This window comes from Phyllobates terribilis, unplaced genomic scaffold (assembly GCF_046119375.1).
Source record: "Phyllobates terribilis strain yellow unplaced genomic scaffold, ASM4611937v1 Scaffold_11__3_contigs__length_659146591, whole genome shotgun sequence".
Classification (NCBI taxonomy): Eukaryota; Metazoa; Chordata; class Amphibia; order Anura; family Dendrobatidae; genus Phyllobates; species Phyllobates terribilis.
In genome coordinates this window covers 262,492,092-262,512,305 of record NW_027362771.1, presented here as the reverse complement: position 1 = coordinate 262,512,305, position 20,214 = coordinate 262,492,092, and the positions used below count along the sequence as shown (strand labels likewise).

Here is a 20,214-nt window from a genome sequence, read left to right as displayed (position 1 = left end):
AAAAAAATCTCCTGAGTTAGAATGAGCTTTATGCTATTGCCTGCTATTGTACCTGTGCCTGCCATAAAGTGTAGCTGTAATTGCTGCCAACAAAGTTGAACAACAAGATGGCTGCCCCAAAAATCGTAAAAAAAAAAAATTAAAATGAAAAAAACTTAAATTGGAAAATAAATATAGATTGGAAAGAAAGCATATTTATCCTGACTTGATCTTCAGTCTTAGAAATGACATACCTGATAAATTATTGCCAGAAAGTTTAATGGTTAATCAGCTGAGAACATAAATGTAATGATGCCAAATATGAGGAAATATCGCTATATACAGAAATAATTTTTGTCCTCAGCGGCACTAGATTTTTGAGTTTATCTTGCAGTCTTGTGTTTTATCATTTTTTATTTTTTCTCTGCAGATTGGAACATTTAAAGGTTTTTGGGAAAAATTTCACTCTGAACTAGAATACATGAAACAAGCCCAGCAACGTTTTCTGTACAGTAACCACATGCAGAGGAGGGATTGGTGCAGACTGATCTCTGAAGTGGTAAGCTGAGCCCTCCATTTATATGGATTGGAATTGATCACTTATTCGTACTTCACAGTGAACAACTCTTTTACGTATTGCGACTAGTCATTTGCACAATGGCTCACTTTACCAGATGAGCTCTCCAAATAATCAGCATAGAGTTCTTGGGCTGTAACTACGCAATTAACAAGCCTAAAACTGGCCATACACATTAGATGACTTTGGCCGATCGTTCTCCCGACAGCCATCTCAGCCGACTCTCCCATAGATGGGTGCGCTCGTTCGGGCGAGTACTCGTGTTCTCTGAGAGAGCCGCCAACTGACCCGTCGGCTGGTGGCTTATTTTCAGGAGAAAAATGTGATCGGCAGTCTCAAATGGGACATGCATGAACGACATCTCTCCCCCATACACATTAGACCGTCGGTCGAACCTGTCAATATCCGTGCGTTCGCCCAATATTAGTCTAATGCGTATGGGGGCAGACCTTAATGGCATGTTTATACAGACCAACCAGTGGCATTATATGACCGCTGATCGGTAAATATTCACCTACCGGCAGTCTTTTCATAGCTTCTTTACACCCGCAGCCCAAAGTAAACAGTTGAACGGAGCGATCTACTACTAGGCTGTCATGGTTTTCGTCAATGTGAGGCCCGTTTATACAGGACGATGCACCGCTGACAGTGAGGATCTTGTGCTGGCCAAAGGATAATTAAATTTGATGAGAGAGCGGTTATCTCTTTTATTAGGTGATTGGCAGCCTGTTTACACTGCTAGACAATCGTAAAATGAGTGTTTTTAAGAAAGCTCGTTCACAATTATCTGTCAGTGTACATGCAGCTTAAGGTTCCCGTCCTGTGCACTGGTAGATTGTGGTTTCTTTTTAAAATCAGATTTAAATAACTTAAATACATGGCATCAGAAAATGACCTATTGTTTAAATCCAGATTTTAGGATAAACATATTTTAAAAAATGATAGAGGTTTTTAATGTTTTTCCATGTCTGCATCTGTTTACAAAAAAAATCCTTAAAAAAAAAGACATCAAAAAAACAATATGATGTAGTAATGAAAAAAGGGGGTTCCAACAGGCCAACAATTAACAAAAAAACCCCTAAAAGGTCAATAGTATATATATTATATTAAAGCACTCAATTTTGTACCAAGCCTATTATACAGACGAAACCTTAAGATAGAAACAAAATGAACATATACCCTGCTATAAGTAAGTAAAAATCAATAGTGCATATAAATAATATAAGGTACTTGGTAAACTATAATTCCAAAACCGAATGAAATGAACTGGAGTATAAGTTGGTATACATGTAAAATGTTGGAGCATATTCACACTGGCCATTAAACAGACAAAACCTATGATAGAAACAAAATAAACATATAAACCTGTTGTAAGTAAGTAAAAAGCAATAGTGCATATAAATAACATAGGGTACTTAGTAAGCACTGTTTTTGATCAAAAAATGCATCAACGCCATCCCACCAGCACCAAAGTGAACCCAGTCTCGACGGTCGTCACCTCTAGTATTAAAATCTTATGTGTTGAAAATGACCTCATTGTGAACAATGGCTGAGCAGGGTATACATTGATTTTGTTTCTATCTTAGATTTTGTCTGTTTTTAATAGCCAGTGTGAACATGCTCCTACACATTGTATGTATACCAACTCCAGTTCATTTCTTTCGGTTTTGCTTTAGGTTCTTGCACACAGTGCATGCAAGGGTGTGGTATCCTTTTCTTTGATCTGGGCATTATGTTTATATAGTATTCCATTGCTGGGTGTCCATAGGTGGACATCTGTCCTGCTCGGTCCTTCTTCACATTGAGGTCATTTTCGACACACTCTAAGGTTTTAATACTAAAGATTAGGACCGTTCCAACAGGGTACACTTTGGTGCTGGAAGGATGGTTTTTACGCTTTTTTTGATCAAAACAGTGTTTATAAGTACCCCATGTTACTTATATGCACTACTGCTTTTTACTTACAACAGGTTTATATGTTCATTTTGTTTCCATCTTAGTTTTTTTTTTGTTAGTTTATAACATATTGAATTTACATTTGGTCCCCAAAGAAGGAGCAAATTAAACTCTCTGCATTTCCCATACAGTCCCAACTCCATTTCATGAAATACATGTATATTGTAGTACGTGAGTTTACATTTCTGTGCAGAACCTCCATAGCCAATCTCACCATAGTTGAAAGAATAGCGCAGCATGTAGAATGACGCCCACCATGATAGAACCAAAGTCAATGTCCTGTTGGTGTCCATCATTTGATGGATCCAGCACTCATTTTCATTTGCTTTTATGACCAAACAAAAAATTGGAAATTACAACATGTGAACTCATCTCAACTTGTGTTTATTCAGTTTTAGGGTACGCTCACATTACCGTATATTCTCTCATGCGAGAGAATCTGGCTGACTATGCTAATGACACTCGGTTCTAACTCTGTCAGAGATTGAGCCGAGTGTCTTCTTACTGCGATCTGCTTCTCTCGGTACAGGTGCGGAAAACACTTAATTTCTCCATCTATGCTATTGTATCTCTGAGCATACATCAGACTGCAATCGAATGACCTCTGAGTGCAGTCAGATGTTTCACTCACACCCATAGACTTGTATTGGGTGATCATAGTCCTATTACCAGAGGTACTCGCACCATGCTCAGATTCTTGTCTCATGCCGAATTGGTATGAGAAAGTAACTGCAGATCCGCACTGCTCCATAGTATAACTTTGGGTCGAGTGCAATCTGATAAAACATCAGATAACACTCAGCCATGTTATACACACGTGTGAGTGAACCCTGAATCGTACAATTAATTTGTAAGAGCAATAATCACTTAAAATGTGTTTTAACTTTTTTAAATTTTTCAATTACCAGGATACAATCGAGAAGAGAAACGATATTTATCGACGGAATATACTTGAGAATGCTAAGAAGTACGTACAAGTGTATATCTTAAAGTTATGTAACTGAAATATAACTGAGTCTTTATTAAATATTACAAAACCCAATTATTTGGCCTGGGTCACGCATATGAACCTAGTATCTGGATAATTAGTTTCTTTTTTTAACTATAATTGCTTCAGTATAATTTAAATTGTATAGCAACGGGTTTGCATTAAAAAAACATAGTTATTCAATTATTCTAGATTTTTAGCATAATGGTGGTGGATTATGAAGTATTAGCGGTTAACATATGGTCCTTCATATATGTTCCCCTTGTGCCGGTCTCTGGCTACTGTTGCCGCCTCCCAAGCTCCAAAAATTTACTTAGATGGGGCTCTTGAAATTGGCCGTAGAGTGAATGAGTTGGGAAAATGGGATTGTAAGCCTCGTTAGTGATTGGTCTGTGGTTAGAGCTATGGAAAATCAATGGACAGTAATACGTGGGGTGTATAAAACAGGACTGCAGACAGACGTAGCTTCATGATGTTGAAAGCGGCCATGGCAAAGTCCAATTATAAGATAAACTCAATTAAGAATATGGTGAGGAAACTTCTAGTGGAAACGTTAATTGAACTGATAGACTTACTGATTTTCCTAAGTGAAATTTTACCCACACAACACTATTCCAAACAGTTATGAAAATCAACAAAAGTGACCCTTTAGTCTGATCTAAAAATTCATGAGGATAAGGCTGTGTGCCCACGATGCGTTTTTTAAGCGTTTCCGCAGCGGCAAAAACGCTGCAGAAACGCTTTTAAACGCATGGTAGAAGGTCTGCCATGTTCCCCAATGATAATCCGCATGTGCTGTGCACATGCTGCGGAAATTTCCGCTGCGGATTATCATTGCAGAAAAAAACGCAGCACTATCAATTATTTTGCGGAAGCGCTGCGTTTTCGCCGCCATTGACTTACATTAGAACGCATGTCATCTGCATCACTATATGTAGATGCGCATTCCACGCGTTTCAATGTGCGGATGGTACCCGGGTCTGGAGAGGAGGAGACTCTCCTCCAGACCTGGGTACCATAGAAACTGTAAAAAAGAATAAAATAAAAAATAAAGATTATATTTACCTTCTGGCGGCCCGCGGTCTCCTTGTCTGTGCTTGCCGGCAGCTAGCGATGGACAGAAGGACCTGCGCTGACGTCATAGTCATGTGACGGGTCACGCGACGCTGACGTCGGCAGGTCCTTCAGTCTACCGCTGCCGGCAGCCGGGGCGGAGGGAATCAAGACTGCGGGGGCCATCGGAAGGTAAGTATAGATTTATTTTTTTATTTTTAATCATTCTTTAGGTCACACTATATAAATCCATGCCGTTTGCATGGATTTATATAGTGTGACCAAGTTGACAAGCACTTTCCAAGTGATGCTAAAATCGCTTGGAAAGCGCTTGTCAACCCGCATGCGGAAATGCATGTGAAGAACGCTTCACATCCGCATGTCCCTGGCAGGAAAACGCATGTACAATCCGCATGCGTTTTTTTCTGCCAGGGAGATGCAGAAACGCTCAGGAAAAAATCCTGAGCTTTTCTGCATCGTGGGCACATAGCCTAATGCTAAGTAAATTTACATGGTGAGCTCCTTTTCATTCATTGTGCTGCCAATTCCCGAGCTCCTCTTCTCTCCTTCGACATGGCAGTGGCGATATTCAGACTAACGATGCCCATATTACATCAGTTGCCCTTGACACCCCCTGCCGTCTGATTAGCTTGTGTTCCTCAAGGGAGCGGGGCTGGCTGATCAGAGAACAGGAGGAGTGTGTTAGTAGTCTGAATAGCGCTGAGGCCATGCTGGTGATGAGAAGAGTGCGAGAACTGGCGCCACAAAGCATGAAAAGGAGGACACCTGCTATATTAAATTATCATTCCCCTGATGATAGAAATTTTTTTTTGGGGGGGGGGGGGGAGTGAGGGTGGGCTGATGTGGTAGTTTTCACAGCTTTCAACCTGCACTATAAATGATATGTCAACTTTTATTCTGCAGATCAGTTGGATCAGAGGGAGACCAAATACCAAATTTATGGGGGTTTTGTGTTTTTTTTTTTTTTTTACTGTTTTTGCACAATGCAAACTTTTTCTTCCTCTTTTTTTTATGGCACATCAGTTTGTTTTTCCAAAGATACACAGAATTTGTATTTCTCTGTCAAAGACTGAGAACATATGAGGGTTTGTTTTCTTATTTTCAGCAGCAGAAGGGAAGGAAGGGAGACACAAATCCATTACTTAGTGGGTAGGCTGAGCCCCTCAGGATAGTTCACCTCAGATTATAAAAAGTGACGACCGGCCCCTCCAGTATAAAGGCTCATCCTACTCCCATGTTCTCCAGTCTTTTATCTGAGGTCTCAGAGGATAGTCGCTGCCTCGGCAGCTCCTCAGAAGAGTTTGTTTTTTTATATTTAGCGAGACCTGGACCCCCCGTGGTCTAGAGGTCTCAGGGGGTCTCGGCACTACTGAGACCCCTGACCCTCCCCTGGCGGCTCTGTGTACCCCTTGAGGAGGTCCCCACAGAAGGCTGCCTTCCCTGAGGGATACAGGGCGCTCCCTGGCGGAGGCGCACACCACATCTGGGGGGTCCCTGCGTGTTCCGCCGTAGGGGGGAGCAAAGGGCCACGGCGCCACACATCCCTGAGGATCTCTGTGGCGTTCAGCCGAGTAAGTGCTCTTTTGTATAAGAGTGACTTAACGGCTGCGGCAGCAGCCGCCGTTTCTATAAGTGTGACTGCCTGTGTGTTTTTGTCTATTGCAGACGCTGCCTTTACTGGGGGGAGCAGAGACGGAGGCCAGTAATGTTTATATGTGGCCCCACATTGCTTAGCTTCCCAGGCAGGAAGCTTTATGTATAAGCGCACACTTTTTCTTTTCTTGCTTCCTGCCTTCATAGAGGCAGGAAGCTCTCTGTCTAGCACGCTTTTGCTTGAATAGCACGGGCTCTGTCGGGGGGCGTGGCTTAGCCGGGGCATGGCTTAGCGTCTCCTGGCTTCCTGCCGTCATATCTCAGGCAGGAAGCTCTTGGTTTGGGCGCGCGCTGTGTCAGTCCCTGCTTCGCCTCCGGCTTCAGTGTTCCATCGGGCACCTCCTGCTCTCTGCTCCCCGTCCACCTCCACACACTCAGGAAGAGCGGTCGCCGCGGTATCGGTGAGTTCCCTCTGCCTTCGGCAGAGGTTCCCTGACGGCGTTTTTCACTTTGGCTAACCTGCTAGGGAGACACAGTGAGCGCTACCGCTTCTCTTTTGAAACTATTTACTTCACTGACCTTAGTAGGCAGTGTAGTATTTTAGTTGCAGTGATATTAACCCCTTCTGAACAGAATGGTTCTTTAGGGTTGTTTTTTCTTTTCCTGGGGAAACACCTTGTGTTTGAGGGCGCTTCTCCCAGTTGATTAAGTTAAATTATTTGCTCTGCAGCTCTGGGGTAGCTCTCTCTAAGGGTGAGCTTTAACCCTTCAGAGCTTGAGGCATACAAAAAAAAAAAAAAAAAAGAAGAGTTTTGAAAACAGGCTGTGCAACTTTCACACTTTTATTTGCCATCCTTATTGTAACATCCTGGCATCTGGTGTGGGTGGCATGTCGGATCAGGGGCCTGGGAGTGCGGACCGCTCTCCTGATCCGTTCCAAGTTTGGTCGCACGCTTCTGATACACCCAGGACTTCCATGACGTCAAGTTCGACCCTTAGTGATGTTAAGGTGGAAGCGCTCACTCGCTCCATTGATAGTCTTTCTAGCCTCCTGGGTCAGTGGGTGTCAGCCAGATCGCATCCGTCGCCACGAGGAAAAAAAGCGCCGCAGGACTGTGGCACTATCTCCCTCGCACAGCGCATCAGAGGTTTCGGTTTCACCAACGAGTTCGGTTGAGGAAATCTTTGATTCCGAGGAAGAGGATCGACGAGGTCGCTCTGTTTCTCTTTCAGGCCGCGTAGATGTGCTTATTAAGGACATGCGGGAAGTGTTACAGCTGTCTGAAGAGCCGGCAAGACCGTCTAAGTCTGCCCGGCTATATCCGGAAACGCGCCGTGCTCGCCCAACGTTGCCTGCGCATGAGGAACTTAATGAGGCAGTGGAGAAGGAGCGCCGGTGTCCGGATAAACGCTTCCAGGGGATGCGGTTTTTTGATGCTCTGTATCCCTGCGCTAAGGAGATGGTCACTGATTGGGTTCCTTCTCCCGAGGTGGATATATCCCTGTCTCAGTTGAGCAAGTCCTCCTTGCTTCCGGTTAAAGGGAAAGCCAATCTTCAGGATCCTCTGGACAGGAGATCGGAGTCAGCGCCGAAATCCATCTATGAAGCCGCAGGTCATGGTTTCCGAGCGGCCTTAGGGGCCATGTGGGCCGGTGAGGCTTCCCTGCGGTGGTTGGATCAGCTGTGAACGGCATGGCAAGAGGGGACTCCGCGTTCAGAAGTGGAAAGGCTTTTTCAGTTGATGGAAGAAGCCATGTATTATGGCAGGGATGCAGTACTGGACACTACTTCAATTTTGTCCAAGGCTCAAGCTTCAGCCGTCACAGTTAGAAGAGCACTGTGGCTTAAGCAGTGGACCGGAGATACAGTATCCAAGCAAGGTTTGCTTAGTCTTGCATATAGGGGCGGTCAGCTTTTTAGTTCGGACCTTTCGGAGCTGATTGCCAAGGCCAAGGACAAGGATGTTTCCCTGCCTCTAAAGAAGGCAGCGGCATCCACATCTGGCAGGTCAGGGCCCGGTAGAGGTCATCGGTCCTTTCGGACCAGGGGACGATTATGTCAGCCTTCTTGGAGATCAGGTCGTCCTTCGTTCTCCGGCAGATCCTCCCAGAAATCTCGTACTCCTTGGAAGCAACAGTCCCGTCAGGACAGACGGGAGGTTGACAAAAGATCTGCTAAGGCTAATTGACGCCAGGGATCCCACCGAGGGTTCTCGGGTGGGAGGTCGTCTGCTTCAGTTCGGGTCAATTTGGGCATCCCACATATCGGACGCCTGGGTGACGCGGGTTATGTCGGCAGGCTATTTCATAGAGTTTCATTCTCCACCTCCAGACAGGTTTCGTCAGACGTGCATTCCATCCGTGCCAAGGCTGGCTGCTGCACTGTTACAGGAGGTCGACTCTCTCCTGCAGCAGGGTGTGGTGGTTCAGGTTCCTCCGGAAGACCAGGGAAGGGGTTTTTACTCCAACCTTTTTGTGGTCCCCAAAAAGGAGGACAAGTTTCGCCCGGTACTGGATCTCAGAGATTTGAACATTTACGTCCGAACACGGAAGTTCCGCATGGAGTCTCTCCGTTGGGTGATAGCGACCCTGTCGCAGTACGATTTCTTGGTGTCTATCGACATCCGCGACGCCTATTTGCATATCCCTATCGGCAGGGCTCACCAGCGTTTTTTGCGTTTCGCCATAGGTCAAACCCATTACCAGTTTTTGGCCCTACCATTCGGTTTGGCCTCGGCACCCAGGGTTTTTACAAAGGTTCTGGCTCCTCTCATGGCTCTTCTTCGAAGACAAGGGGCTACGATCCTCCCCTACCTGGACGACCTGTTCATAGTGTCGCCCACAGCGGAGGAGGTGATAACAGCTCGCGACCTCTCCCTTCAGTACCTGATGGACTTCAGGTGGCTGATCAATTGGAAGAAGTCGTCATTGGAACCAGCGCAGTCCATTCTGTTCCTGGGGATGCATTTCGATACAGTTCGGGCAGTTGTGTCTCTGCCTCCTGTCAAACAGGCGAACGTTCGGTTTCTGGTCCAGGCTATGAGGTCGGCGTTGTCAATGTCCCTTCGGGAATGCATGCGCCTTCTGCGTCAAATGGTGGCAGCTATGGAAGCAGTACCGTTTGCACAATTTAATTCCCGGGATCTCCAAAATCTTATTCTGACACATTGGGATCGATCTCTGACTTCTCTGGATCACTCGGTTGTTATCTCCCGCAGGGTGCGAGAGTCTCTTGGATGGTGGTTACGTCCAGAGACTCTATCCCTGGGGAAATCCTTTCTTCTCCCGAGGTGGTCGGTGATTACCACCGACGCCAGCCTGACGGGTTGGGGGGGGGGGAGTTTGGAACGACCTCTGGGTTCAGGGGGTCTGGTCGTCAGAGGAATCGTCTCTCCCGATCAACATTTTGGAGTTGAGAGCGATATTTCTCTGCCTCCAACATTGGACGGTCCTTTTGAACGGATTCAGTCGGACAATGCGACGGCGGTCGCGTATATCAACTATCAGGGCGGGACGAGAAGTTCCAGACTCATGATGGAGGTCTCTCGGATCTTGGTTTGGGCCAAGTCCAGGATTCCAGCAATCTCTGCGATCCACATCCCAGGTGTGCTGAATATCTCGGCGGACTTCCTCAGTCGCGAGCAGGTGGATCCTGGGGAATGGAGTCTCCATCCAGATGTTTTTTCTCTGCTGTGTTCCCGTTGGGGGACTCCTCAGGTGGACTTGATGGCATCCAGGCTGAATGCCAGGGTTCCGATGTTCATGTCCAGGTACAGGGATCCGGAGGCTGTGGCGGTAGATGCTCTAGTAGCCCCGTGGGACCAGTTCGAGCTGGTCTATGTATTTCCGCCGATATCCTTACTTCCTCTGGTAATCCGATGGATCAAACTCAAACGAGTATCAGTAATCTTGGTAGCACCGGATTGGCCACGAAGAGCGTGGTATTCGACGCTGGTATCTCTTCGAGCTGCGCTTCTGTTTCCACTACCCCTTCGCTCGGACTTGTTAAGCCAGGGGCCCATTAGTCATCCGGACCTGAGGTCACTTTGTTTGACGGCGTGGCTCTTGAGACCGAGATCCTGACCCGTCGCGGATTTTCGCCCGAGGTCATTGCTACCTTGCGGGCAGCCAGGGGTCCAGCTACGACTAGGATTTATCACAGAACTTGGGAATCTTTCTATTCATGGTGTTCTGGATCTTCAAGAAACCCGAGGGTTTTTTCCATCCCCAACTTCTTGGCTTTTTTGCAATATAGTTTGGCCAGGGGTCTAGCGGTTAGTACTGTGCGGGGTCAGGTATCTGCACTTTCCGCACTTTTTAGAAGGGCTATTGCCTCACGCAGGGATGTGCGTTCTTTTTTTCGCGGAGTCGCACGTCAGTTTCCGCCGCGGAGGGCAGTTGTGGCTCCGTGGCGGCTTAATCTAGTCCTGGAAGCCCTTCAGCATAGGCCTTTTGAGCCTATGGATTCTGCTAAACTTTCGTTACTTTCTTGGAAGGTGGCCTTCTTGGTGGCAGTCACCTCTTTGAGAAGGGTGTCGGAGTTGGCGGCACTATCTTGCTCGCCTCCTTTTCTGGAATTCCTTCTGGATCGCGTGGTGCTTCGTACCCGTGAAGATTTTTTACCTAAGGTAGTGTCACAATTCCACATTAATCAGGACATTGTGTTGCCTTCTCTTTGTCCAAAACCTAAGAATCCAAGGGAGCGGGCCTTGCACTCGTTGGACTTAGTGCGGGCATTGAAGTTCTATCTTACAATCACACAAGGTTTTCGGAAGTCGGACTCTCTTTTTGTGATTCCGGCTTGTCGTCGGCGTGGTCAACCTGCTTCCAAGGACACGATAGCTCGGTGGATCCGTTCGGCTATCCTGGAAGCGTACCGGCTCAAGGGCGAGCCTTGTCCGGTTAAAGTTCAAGCTCATTCCACGAGAGCCATTGGCTCATCGTGGGCTTTTCGTCAGGGGGCCTTGGCAGCGCAGCTCTGCCGGGCGGCCACCTGGCGCTCCGTTCACACTTTTACGAAGTTTTATAAAGTGGACGTGAGTGCTTCCGCTAATGCGGCCTTGGGACGCAGGGTCCTGCAGGCGGCGGTAGTTTAAGTTATCTCTTTATTGTTTATTTTTTCTTTGTTCAGCGCGGTTTGCGCTCTTGCCTAAGTTGTTGGGGTGTTGGAGATTCTTCCACTATTTCCCACCCTTAAGTGAGGTACTGCTTTAGGACGTCCCACTAAGTAATGGATTTGTGTCTCCCTTCCTTCCCTTCTGCTGCTGAAAGTCGGATTTTGGTAAGAACTTACCTGTAAAATCCTTTTCAGCGAAGGAAGGAAGGGAGACACAGCACCCTCCCATGGCAGAAGTGGTTTTTTTGTGTTTCTAGATGCAGCGCGTCTCCTTCCTGATGACGATTATCTGGACTGGGTTTAGCGCTCTACGGCTCTCCTTCCAGTATCGCCAGCTCTACACAGTTGTCAGGTCCAGTGAGGTATGCCTAGGACTATGTGTTTCTATTACATAACCTGTTTTCTCTCATTTCTGAACTTTCAGAAGGAGATGTGTTGTTCTGCTGGTGTTATCTGCTCTTCCTTAGCTTGTGTACGGACTGGAGAACATGGGAGTAGGAGGAGCCTTTATACTGGAGGGGCCGGTCCTCACTTTTTCTAATCTGAGGTGAACTATCCTATGGGGCTCCGCCTACCCACTAAGTAATGGATTTGTGTCTCCCTTCCTTCCTTCGCTGAAAAGGATTTTACAGGTAAGTTCTTACCAAAATCCGACTTTTTCCGTGACAAGTACTTTTTATGGGTACAATTCTGGGCTACATAGAACTTTTTGCACCTTTTTAATTCACTTTTTGGAAGCCAGGATGAACAAACAAATTTTGGGGAGGAAAATAGGAAAAAAAATGTTTTTTAATAAACCGGTGTGTATTATAATCAGCTCACCTGGGGGAGCAGCGTTGCTAGAGCGGGGTCCCAGGGTTGCCGCTGGCTGAGGCAGGAAATGCTGCGTGGTCCCGGAGATGCTGCGAAGGCAGGGCGGGGTGTTCGGAGTCAGGAGATGGCTGCGGGCCCCATGCTGTCTGCCACGTTCTGCTGGAGGTGTTCGATGGTGCTGGGGCTCCGCCGACATTTTGTGGCAGCCGGAGCCCCGCACCTTCCATACTGTCCTCTGTAGTGAACTCCAGGAAAATGGCCACCAGAGGCGGCGCATGCTCAGATTGAGATCTCGGCGCCGAGCAGAACTTGGCAGACAGCATCGATCCCACAGCCGCCACCCCATCCTGCCTCCGCAGCATCTCTGGGACCCTGCTCCACCGCAGCTGGTAAGGTGATTTCACTTTGTAAGACGCACCCTTGTTTTCCCCCCAAATATGGGGAGGGGGGAGGAGTGCGTCTTATAAAGTGAAAAATGCATTCATTTTTTTTTTCTTTCTAATTTTAGGTTTTATTTGTGGATGTCAAAAATATGTAAATTGTCCTAGCATTGTGTGGGGTTAATTGGATTATTTATATTTGTAGCCTCACTTCTCATATAGTCCCTGTATAGTGCTTATTACATTGTTTTTTTTATTAAAATAATTGCTGATTTCAATCTTTCAGAGTACTTCGAAATAGGGACACAAAGACATATGGTAAGTAAGGTTATCATTCTTTGGTAGATACATTTCTGAAGTTTGCTATGGCAAGAAAATAGAATAACAATGCTTGGTTTACATGTATGACTTCCTGTACTGGATCCAATGTGCAATGGAGCTAAACAATGACCGAAAAACTCTTTTGAATGTATGTGTGTTTAAAATTTTAATTTCCTTTGTTAGCCTCCCAAAAATGCTGTTCATGGAGTTCTGTGTGTTTGGATACATACTTGTACAGTTGCAATCAAAATGTACAAGATGTACAAACTTTGTACGGTCTGCAATGAAAGAAGATGAGTTTAAAAAATGTGACACGGAGTTTCTCCAAATTCTACACAAAATATTTAATGACTGCAGTTTCAGAAAAAAAGCAGCAATACTTACTTATGAAAACCTGGTCACAATAATGGTAAACTGCGGTGGCTCAGTGATTCTTTGGGGCTACTATGCTTCCCATGGCACTGGAAACCTGCAGCATGTGGCGAGCAAGATGGATTCAATCAAATATCAGGAATCCTATGAGTAAACGTTCTGCTTCTGAATGAAAGCTGAAGCTTGGAAATCATTGGACCTTCCAACAGGACAATAATCCCAAACATGCCTCAAAGTCCACCAAGATCTGATTTCAGAAGAAGTCCTGAAAGATTCACCTTCTTCAACCAACAGAGTGGCCATCACAGTCAGCTAACTTGAACCCCATATAAAAAAATTTGTGGTATTTGAAGAAGGCAATTGTATCCCATGAACCCAAGAATATTTGTGAACTAGAGTTCATTGCCCATGCACTCTGCCAGACCCTGATGTCTGTCTATGTATCTCATTAGAGACAGGTCATAACAGCCAATATGTGCTTAATTTAAATTCGCTTGTCATGAAGGAGCTGAATAAATCTGAGACTGCAGTCATCATTAAAAGTGGAATTTTGTGTAGAATTTGGAGAAATCCCTTGTTTTACACACAGCTGCACTGAATTTTTATCTAAAGGTGTTTTTTTATTTTATTTCCATGGCATGTAAGCTCAATGTACTGCACTAGACAAAAGTTGTAGGCTGGTGTGGAAAAGTGCTGCAAAGTAAGAAGGCTTCAAAAATAGAAGTGTTAATAGTTTATTAATTTAAAAAATGCAAATTGAAAGACTAAAAGAGAAAATTAAATCAACATTTGGTGTGACTGCACTTTGCCTTCAAAACATCATCAAAGTATCAATTCTTCTAGGTAGACTTTCACTCAGTTTTTGAAGGATCTTGGCAGGGAGGTTGTTCAAAATATTATGGAAAACTAACCACAGATCTTCTCTGGATGTATGCTTGAAGTAATCCTTCTATCTCTTCATGTAAATCCCAGATAGACTTGATGATCTTGAGATCAGGGCTCTGGGGGGGTCATGTCATCAATTACAGGACTCCTTTTTCTTCTTTACACTAAAAATGGTTCTTAATCACATTGGGTGTATGGTTTTGGATCATAGTCTTGCTGCAGAATATCTTTGTAGCAAATCAGACACCTCCCTGATGGTATTATATGATGGATAAGTACAGTAGTTGCCTATATTCCTCAGCATTGAGGAGGACACCATTAACTCTGACCAAATCCTCAACTCGATTTGCTTAATTGCGGCCCCAAACTTTCAAGGAACCTCTACCATGCTTCACTGTTGCCTGCACACAGTCAGTCTTGTACTACTCTCCAGCCCTTTAGTGAACAATCTACCCTCTGTCACAGCCAAATATTTCAAATTTTGACTCTTTAGCCCACAGCACTTGCTGCTATTTTTCTGCATCCAAGTTCCTATATTTTCATGCATCGTTGAGCCGTTTGACCTTTGTTCCCATGTCAAAGGTATGCTTTTGGCTGCAGTTCTTCCAGCCTGTGTATATTAGTTGGGTATAGCTGGATCCCACAGGTTGCTGCCAGTTCTGAGCTGATAGCACTTCCGATTTTAAAGGGAAATAAGCATGATGTATCTTTCATCTACGATCTGGAGTATCGCCCATTTCTTAGTGTCATCAATGCTTAGAAATACAGGCAGATACTTATCCATCATTCAATACAAGAAGGGAGGCATCTGATTGGCTCCGAATTTTTTCTGCAGCCGGGCAATTGCCCCAAACATACAGCTAATATCATTAAGAAATATATTTAGTGTAAAGAAGAGTAAGGAGTCTTAGAAGTGATGACATGGCCCCCACTGAGCTCTGAACTCAATAGAATCAAGTCTCTCTGGGATTACATGAAGTGACTTCCTCAAGCCTACATCCACAGCCGTTCCTCCCTTAAATGCTTCTGTCCATTTCTGAGAGCGGCATTTAAAGTGTGCAAACTAGGTGATGTGTCATTCCTAGCACCAATCCTCCCTCTCCCACACCTCTGGATTGCCATGGTGGCCGGGGGCCTACGCAAGACCTTTGAGCCTGCCATGACCGTGCTTTTGTGAAGACCATTCTGCGACTGGTCTCCCGAGGAGGCCGTGATTTTTACTATATACTGCTATTCTGTGGTATTTCAGTGTTTAGTATAAAATGATCGATCACAGATTCAAGTCCCATGAGGGGCTAAAAAAATAAAGTAAAGTTTTTAAAAACATATCAAAATTTGATTCACCCCTCTTTCAACTCATTATAAAAAAATTCTATCCAATAAGTCGGTTCCATCCCTTGGATACTTTGTAGATAGTCTGTCGCCATGCTTCCCGGTCTTGATTTTTTTCACGGTTTTTCATTCTACTGTCATTCTTGATTTTATCCACCAAATGGGCCTTTAATCTCTTTTGTTTCCTTTTGCCACATCACTGATTATTTTCGACTACTAACACTTTTTCTGTCTGGTAGTCTTGCCAGTGTGGCTATTGGGACCAGTTTGAGCAGCTCTGCAGGGATGCCATCAATGCCTGGTGCCTTGTTGATTGGCAGTTGCTTTAGAGCCCAATCTACTGCACTTTTCAAAAGGTTTTGTTCATGGCTAGAAGGTTGGAGGAGTGTTTAAACTAAGGATTGGGGGGGAGGGTATTCATTTTATAGGTGGGGAAGATAGTGCAGCTAGTGACCTGGGCACAAATAAAGAAATTGGGGGTGGGGTTAGAACAGTCAATAAAGTAAGAAGGAATAGAGGTACAGAGAGATACATAAAATGCATGTACACTAATGCCAGAAGCCTCACCAGCAAAATGGAGGAATTAGAATTAATTTTGTTGGAAAATAATTATGACATGGTAGGGATATCTGAGACGTGGCTGGGCGAGAGCCATGACTGGGCAGTTAATTTACAGGGCTATAGTCTGTTCAGAAATGACCGTACAAACAAGCGAGGGGGGGGGGTGTGTGTTTATATGTAAAATCACCCTTAAAACCTGTCTTGCGGGAGGATATATGTGAATCTAATGAAAATGTAGAGTCCCTGTGGGTGGAGATAAGGGGAGGGGGAAAAAATAATAAATTACTGATAGGGGTTTGTTATAAGTCTCCAAAAATAATGGAAGTAGCGGAGAATATCCTCGTAAAGCAAATAGATGAAGCAGCGACTCAAGGAGAAGTCATTATTATGGGAGACTTCAACTACCCTGAAATACATTGGGGGACAGAAACATGTAGTTCAAGCAAAGGAAATAGGTTTTTGACTACTATGAGAGACAATTACCTTTCACAACTGGTTCAGGACCCAACAAGAAGGGGGGCACTGCTAGACCTAATATTAACCAATAGGCCAGACCGCATATCAAATATACGAGTTGGGGGTCACTTGGGTAATAGTGATCACAAAATAATACGTTTTCATGTAACCTTTAATAAGATGTGTAGTAGAGGGGTTACAAGGACACTAAACTTCAGGAAGGCAAATTTCCAACGGTTAAGAGATGATCTTAGTGCAATAAACTGGGACGATATCCTGAGACATAAAACTACACAAAGCAAATGGGAGACATTTATTAACATCCTGAATAGGACCTGTGTACAATATATACCCTATGGGAATAAACATGCTAGAAATAGGAGGAAACCACTATGGCTAAATAGAGCTGTAAGGGGCGCAATATGTGACAAAAAGAAAGCATTTAGAGAACTAAAGCAAGTAGGTAGTGATGAGGCATTAAATAAATATAGAAAATTAAATAAATAATGTAAAAACCAAATCAAGGCAGCAAAGATTGAGGCAGAGAGAATCATTGCCAGAGAAAGTAAAAATAACCCCAAAATATTCTTTAACTACATAAATAGTAAAAAATGATAGTGTTGGCCCCCTTAAAAATAGTCTGGGTGAAATGGTTGATGAGGATGAGGAAAAAGCCAATATGCTAAATGATTTTTTTTTCAACCGTATTTACACAAGAAAATCGCATGACCGAAAACATGATTAGTGATAACAAAAATTTTCCAGTAATTTCACTTGCTTAACCCAGCAGGAAGTACGGCGGCGTCTAAAAATCACTAAAGTTGACAAATCCCCGGGCCCGGATGGGATACACCCGCGAGTACTGCAGGAATTAAGTAACGTCATTGATAGACCATTATTTTTAATCTTTAAAGATTCCATAATAACAGGGTCTGTACCACAGGACTGGCGTATAGCAAATGTGGTGCCAATATTCAAAAAGGGGACAAAAACTGAACTTGGAAATTATAGGCCGGTAAGCTTAACCTCTACTGTCGGTAAAATCCTGGAGGGTTTCCTAAGAGATGCTATACTAGAGTATCTGAAGAAGAATAACCTCATGACCCAATATCAACATGGGTTTACGAGGGACCGTTCCTGTCAAACTAATCTGATCAGTTTTTATGAGGAGGCAAGTTCTGGACTGGACCAAGGAAATGCAGTGGATGTTGTGTATATGGACTTTTCAAAAGCTTTTGATACGGTTCCACACAAAAGGTTGATACATAAAATGAGAACAATGGGGATAGGGGAAAATATATGTATGTGGGTTAAGAATTGGCTCAGTGATAGGAAGCAAAGGGTGGTTATTAATGGAAAACACTCAGACTGGGTCTCAGTTAACAGTGGGGTACCACAGGGGTCAGTATTGGGCCCCCTTCTTTTTAACATATTTATTAATGACCTTGTAGGGGGCATACAGAGTAATATTTCAATATTTGCAGATGACACTAAACTCTGCAGGGTAATCAATACAGAGGAGGACAATTTTATATTACAGGAGGATCTATGTAAACTAGAAGCTTGGGCTGATAAATGGCAAATGAGCTTTAATGGGGATAAATGTAAGGTAATGCACTTGGGCAGAGGAAATAAAGTGTATAATTATATGCTTAATTGTAAAACACTGGGCAAAACTGTAACTGAAAAAGACCTGGGTGTATTGGTGGACGACAAGCTCACGTTTAGTGGCCAGTGTCAGGCTGCTGCTGCAAAGGCAAATAAAATAATGGGATGCATTAAAAGAGGCATAGATGCTCATGAGGAGAACATAATTTTACCTCTATACAAGTCATTAGTGCGACCACACTTAGAATACTGTGTACAGTTCTGGTCTCCGGTGTATAAGAAAGACATAGCTGAACTAGAGCGGGTGCAGAAAAGAGCAACCAAGGTTATTAGAGGACTGGGGGGTCTGCAATACCAAGACAGGTTATTACACTTGGGGTTATTTACTGTGGAAAAAAAAAAGGCTTAGGGGTGATCTTATTACTATGTACAAGTATATGAGGGGACAGTACAAAGACCTTTCTACTGATCTTTTTACTCTGAGGCCTGAGACGGGGACAAGGGGGCATCTTCTACGCCTGGAGGAAAGAAGGTTTAAACATAATCATAAACGGGGATTCTTTACTGTAAGAGCAGTGAGACTATGGAACTCTCTGCCGCTTGATGTTGTAATGAGTGATTCACTGTTAAAATTTAAGAAGGGCATGGGTGCCTTTCTTGAAAAGTATAATATTACAGGTTATAAATACTAGATTCCTTGATAGGGCGTTGATCCAGGGAACTAGTCTGATTGTCGTATGGAGTCGGGAAGGAATTTTTTCCCCAATGTGGAGCTTAGTGTTTGCCACATGGTTTTTTTTTGCCTTCCTCTGGATCAACAAGTTAGGCTATGGGTTGAACTAGATGGACTTAGTTTTTAAGGTTGAAGGAAGACTATGTTACTATGATGATCACTGCTGGTGTTTTCATATGGTAGCTCTTTGTACTCTTTCCATTTGGGCTTGATGTCCTGCTGGTAATGAATTTCATTTCTCATCACGGTCTTTGGTTGTTTGGAGTGCTAACAAAGGCTTCTTTACTTGTTAGACCCAGGCAAAAAATTCCTTGGTGTAGCCCTTCTTAGAGGCTTCTTCGCAGTTCATACATCAGGTATTCAGCAGGTTGTTCTCGTCATTCATGGCTTACCTCTGGAAGTCCGCATTGAGTGGCCTCGCCTCATTCAACCTCCCCTTAGCCTTGTCCTTTCCCCTCTTACTAGCTATCTGAAGGGTGGTTGCTGTTAACCAATTCCCAACATGTTTTTGATACTTGTATGGCACATTCTCTTGAGCAGTTTCAATGACTGATCTTTTGATTACTGCCCACAATCTATATTGGCCCCCTTCTTCCTGCCTGAGCAGGTTGAATTTGTTAATCACTTTGATTGTATAGTGTGCATGTATCATATTGACATCAAACTTCTTGTGAATGACTGACTACATACTTGATTGTGCATAGTCTGACCCTGACTTTGGCTATGTGGAGTTGGTGATTAGACCCACAGTCTGTACCTAGTAGTGTTTTTGCAGAAAAATGTATCCTTTATATTTTTGCTGGTAAAGAATGTAGTTGATTTGATTGCAATTCTGTCCATTTGGGTATATCAACGTGTAGAGGTGCTGCTTCGGTTGGGTGAAAGAGTTGGTAATTTTAAGCTTGTCCTAATAACAGAACTGCCTAAGGAATTCTGACTCGACCCCTGGGCCGTGGGGTACCCGGAACCGGGCTTAAGTGAGATTATGGGGGTAGTAGTGGCAACCCAATCCCGTGGCTCAGGGTGGTCAGACCAAATGCTATGGCAGTCTATTTGTAGAGTTATGAATGTCCGACTACGCCACCCATGGATTACGGTCAGGGATGACCGCCGCTGCAAGGCAGACCGCTGAGGCTGGTGTTGGTGTGCAGCACAGGGATAGGATAACTCCCCACGGGAAGAGTGTAGCCTCAGGGCAATGTAGGAGGATGCTGGGGGTGATGGTGCAGGCGCAGCATAAATCACACAGAGTCCAATGGTGCAGTTCAGGCCTTTTACTCACAGTTGTTATCCAAGTCACTTCCGTCGGCAAGAACTGCCTGAGCCGTGCTGCGTCCACCAGGTGAGGGGCTCAGTCAACCCCCAGGCAATTCAGGAGTATCGCACAGGACCCCCTTCTATCCTTTTCTCTGGCCTCTTGTGCCCCACCAGTGACCACGCTTCTGTCCAGCTGCCTCGGGCCTTCTCTGG

General features: G+C 44.5%; 1 protein-coding gene across 1 annotated transcript in view; it reads left to right on the top strand.

The window, feature by feature from the left end:
- Positions 1–20,214, top strand: part of GSAP (gamma-secretase activating protein) — a 126,902-nt gene that overhangs the window by 69,227 nt on the left and 37,461 nt on the right. Inside the window, exons 20-22 of the mRNA XM_073652285.1 lie at positions 410–538; positions 3,421–3,479; positions 12,763–12,794. Of these exons, the coding sequence (XP_073508386.1) occupies positions 410–538; positions 3,421–3,479; positions 12,763–12,794 (220 nt within the window). The remainder of the gene's footprint in view (positions 1–409; positions 539–3,420; positions 3,480–12,762; positions 12,795–20,214) is intronic.